Here is a 3,899-nt window from a genome sequence, read left to right as displayed (position 1 = left end):
CCGGGCGGGGTCCCCGCGGGCAGGCGGGCGCGGGGCCGGCGCGGCGTCGCGCTTCTCGGCTGCGTCCCTCCGGCCGAGCCCCGACACGGGTGCCGAGTTTTCCGCGGTCGCCACCGCGGAGCTTATCCCGGCTCGCCTTGCCAGGCGGCTTTCGGCATCGCGTCTGACAGACACCTTTACCTGCGGTTAAGGTATTCCAGCCAGACAAAAAAAACGCTCCGCGCCGGAAGCCCGGCGGCCCCTCCCCTCTCACCGGCCGCTCGCCAGCGGGCAGCCCTCGCTGCGATGCCTTTGCACCGCTCGCACCGTGCGGGATTCTCACCGGGGGGTTCGGGTTCCTCTCTGCCGCGCTGCTCCCAACGATCTGCTCGGTGAGCGGTGCCCGGCCCCACCCGCCTGTCCCCGAACCTTTCATCCCTCTGCCATGGCTTTAAATCGTCACTATGACTGCAGAATTGCAGCGAACGCCTAGTGGCTGTGCTGGAACCAGAGCACCGTGCGTGCACGAGGAGACCGCTGCCTCTGGAGAGCCCGCGGTTGTGAGCAAACACCGTCATCCCCGCTCTACAGGAAGGGCACTGAGGCGATGTCACACGTCTGCCTGCACCTCTGACAGAGCCTGGGCTTGAACTGGGCATCCCTGAAACCAGAGCGGCTGCTCGGGACCTTTCCTCGGTGTCCTGACAGCAGCATTCACAGTGATGCCCGGCCCCTGGAGACCTCCAAGGTCAGGCTGGACGGGACTCTGAGCACCTGAAGGAGCTGTTCATTGCAGGACAGTTGGACTGGATGACCTTTGGAGGTCCCTTCCAACTCAAACAATGCTTCTATGAAATCAATGAGAGGAGAGAGCATGAAAGCATGGGCAGCACTCCCAAATGAGACTGTTACAAGCACAGAGCAGAAAGCCTCCAAAAATCTTTCAAAGGTTTCATCATTTCAAGTTAGAGCACGTCTGACGAAAACAAAGCAACTGAAGACTTATGAGCGCAGGACTCACATTGGGGTTGGCCTTTTGTGATGCACTTAGCTTCCATTGTCCCCTCCAAGGGTCTCTCGCCATCCTCGTAGGGAACCTGCTTTAGCAGGGGGTTGGACTTGATGATCTCCAGAGGTCCCTTCCAACCCCTACGATTCTGTGATTCTGATTAACTTCAGCAAGGTTGTCAGTCTTGAACACTGTTCGTAAAGATGGATCCATGGTACTCACAGGCACAGCTGCTGGCCCCACTGGCCCCAGGTAGTCACGGCCAATTCCTGTGCAGACAGTAAGCAGAGTAAGATAGCAGCTGCCCTGGGATGTAACTATGAAAGTCATGTTTTGGTTTGGTTTGTTGGTTTGTATTTTACTTGTTTTGTTTTGTTTTCCAAGTAAGAAACACTCCCTTCCCTGCAAGGCAGGTTTCATCCCACGATAATCTTAAATACCCCGTAACTTATGGCACTCTCAAATACCAAAAGAAATCACCACAATTTATGAAAGACCATGCCTGTCTCATTGCTTGCTCTTGGTCAATACCATGCAATAGTCATCAGCCAGCTTTGGGCTGAGGAGAAGTTTGGAGTGAACTTTGCTCCAGCTGACATCCAAGAGTGTTATGATCACACTTCCAAAGTATTCCTTTTATATTTCTGCCTGTTTTAAGTCCATCTCTGCTTGTGAATGCTAGCCTGAGAGTCACTGCAAAGTCACTGTTCATCTTCCATTGGAAGCCTCCCTTCCATTGCATTGCCAAGCTGCTTGCAGATACCAAGGTGTAGGCTTGCTACACTTCAAACTGGAATATCTCTTTGGGAAGTGTCTGTCATTTAGGAACAAATTTCCTCCTCAATTGCAAATTCATTTAGGAAATTCCTTCGTAGTGGGGTAGGCACTACCTGACAGCTTGTGAAAAATTTCATTCCTGGGCAGGGTAACACAGTGGAGAATTCCCTCTTCTCTTCCACTGACAAACCAGCATGTGGGTAGAGCAGGCTTGAACTAATCTGTATGCAGGAGGAAACAGAAGGCAGAGGAGCCACTGTGGATGTCACTCTTCTGAGAGACAAGCTCTTATATTTATCTTCTATGAGAGCCTTCTGCAAGGAAAAAAATAAAATTAAAAAAAAGAAAGAAAGAAAAAAAAACTCCAGTTAGAAAAAGAGAAGACCAAGGTGCTACTGGAGATATCCTTTGTGTCACCTCTTCCACTTCCTTCTTTTCACTCTTGCTCCTCTTCTGACCAGGAGGCTCAGAAAGAGGGGTGCAGGTGGTGCCAAGCAGTGTCCTTTTGATGGATGCATCCTTCGATGCTTCAGTGATGCATGTGGGTTCCCTACAAGCCACAGCTTGAGCTTCTGTTTGCTGCCCTGTACACTGGTCTCCTGGGAAGGCTATGGAAATGCTTTGTGTGGCTCCAGAGGATGTCCCCATAACATTGCTAGGACCCCAGGAAGGCTCCCAAAGGAGTGGCAGAAAGATGCACTTTTGTTAATTCCAGAGCCACGTCCCAGCATAAAACCACTTCAAGCATAGAGAGAAAACTGTGTAAATCACAGGATACAGATGTGCCGAGATGACAGCCAGATGCGCCTTAGTGGAGCTAAGGAACAGTCGTGACTGTTTCGAGGAGAGCAAACAACCTCATGTACTTGGCATTTTCCCTGGGAAACCATGCCAAGTTCTGTTCTTCAGACAAACAGAGATTTTCTTCTGTTTGTACTGGCAGATTATGCTCACGAAGAGCTTTCAACTCCGAAGGAAAATATTTTGGACTAATGCCAAGCAGCATCCCTAGGTAGCCATTAGGCAGTGGGCATTCAGGCTGCCAGGTGTGGAGATTTACGTGGAAAGCATTGCCCGTGTCCAGAGAGGGGTCCATGGGGCAGGATACCATGTTGCACTGCTGTCCCCTTTCACCACCATTCCTGAGCCATCCCACCAAGGGAAGGCAAAGCCTTCAGCACTGCCTCTTACACATCTGCTGGTTAGATGTATGCTTTAAGCATCATCCAGCAACCAATAGGCAACCAAGTGGCAGGGGGGGTTAGAACTCAGTGATCCTTGGAGTCCTTTCTAAGGGACTCAAGCCATTCTATGATTCTATGATCCTATGATTCTATGAAATGTATTGATTGAAGCTCAGGTTTGAAAGCAAAAGGCCAAACTACAAAGAGGATACCACTTAATACGTTGCTGATTGCCATGGATGGTTACTCCCTTCTATCTGAGCAGGATCTCCTAGTGAACAGAAAGCCCTGTGTGAGTGATCCTGTCCTGCTCCTATGCAAAGATAGCCATCCCCTTGCAATTTGCGAATGATGTTGAGTTAAGGAACTCTGGCTGACATTGCGCTGAGGCTGGTCAGGGAGCGTGCATGCTCCATCCTCAGGAGAGCCAGCAGCCAACTTGTGGGATGCCTTCAGCCAGTATCGCATGGGAGATGATAAACCATTTCCTTTCAGTCATGCAATTCTACTCCAGGATCAAGGCAGCAGAAAAGACTGGCACAATTTCCATTTTAAAACAGCTTACAGCAGTTTAGGCTGTGCCTGTTCCCATTTAAGAGCATTTAAATAAGTTTGCGTCTGCTTAGATAAAATATACCTTAATTTCATACCTTGGTTAAAGCTGGGTGTCTTTCTTACAATCATAGAATCATTACGTTTCGAAAAGACCACTAAGATCACCTAAGATCACTAAGATCAACCATCTGCCCACAACTAATACTGGCCACTAACTGTGTCCCTCAGTGCCACATCTCCGCGCTGCTTGAACACCTCCAGGGACGGTGACCCCACCACTCCCTGGGCAGCCTGTGCCAGTGCCTCACCGCTCTGTCTCAGGAATTGTTCCCAACACCCAACCTGAACCTCCCCTGGCACAACGTGAGCCCATCCCCTCTCATCCTATCGCCGTT

General features: G+C 50.4%; 1 protein-coding gene across 3 annotated transcripts in view; it reads right to left on the bottom strand.

The window, feature by feature from the left end:
* Positions 1-2,081, bottom strand: part of SLC24A3 (solute carrier family 24 member 3) — a 147,823-nt gene extending 145,742 nt beyond the window's left edge. For 2 of the 3 annotated variants that reach the window (XR_002436829.1, XM_021391630.1), the window contains exon 1: positions 323-2,081. Coding sequence is in view for 2 of the 3 variants with exons in the window: in XM_021391630.1 (XP_021247305.1) it covers positions 323-638 (316 nt within the window). In the remaining variant the exon portion in view is untranslated. The remainder of the gene's footprint in view (positions 1-322) is intronic. The other variant, XM_021391631.1, reaches the window with a different exon arrangement.

This window comes from Numida meleagris, chromosome 3 (genome assembly GCF_002078875.1).
Source record: "Numida meleagris isolate 19003 breed g44 Domestic line chromosome 3, NumMel1.0, whole genome shotgun sequence".
Classification (NCBI taxonomy): Eukaryota; Metazoa; Chordata; class Aves; order Galliformes; family Numididae; genus Numida; species Numida meleagris.
This window is presented reverse-complemented; position numbering and strand designations above follow the sequence as displayed.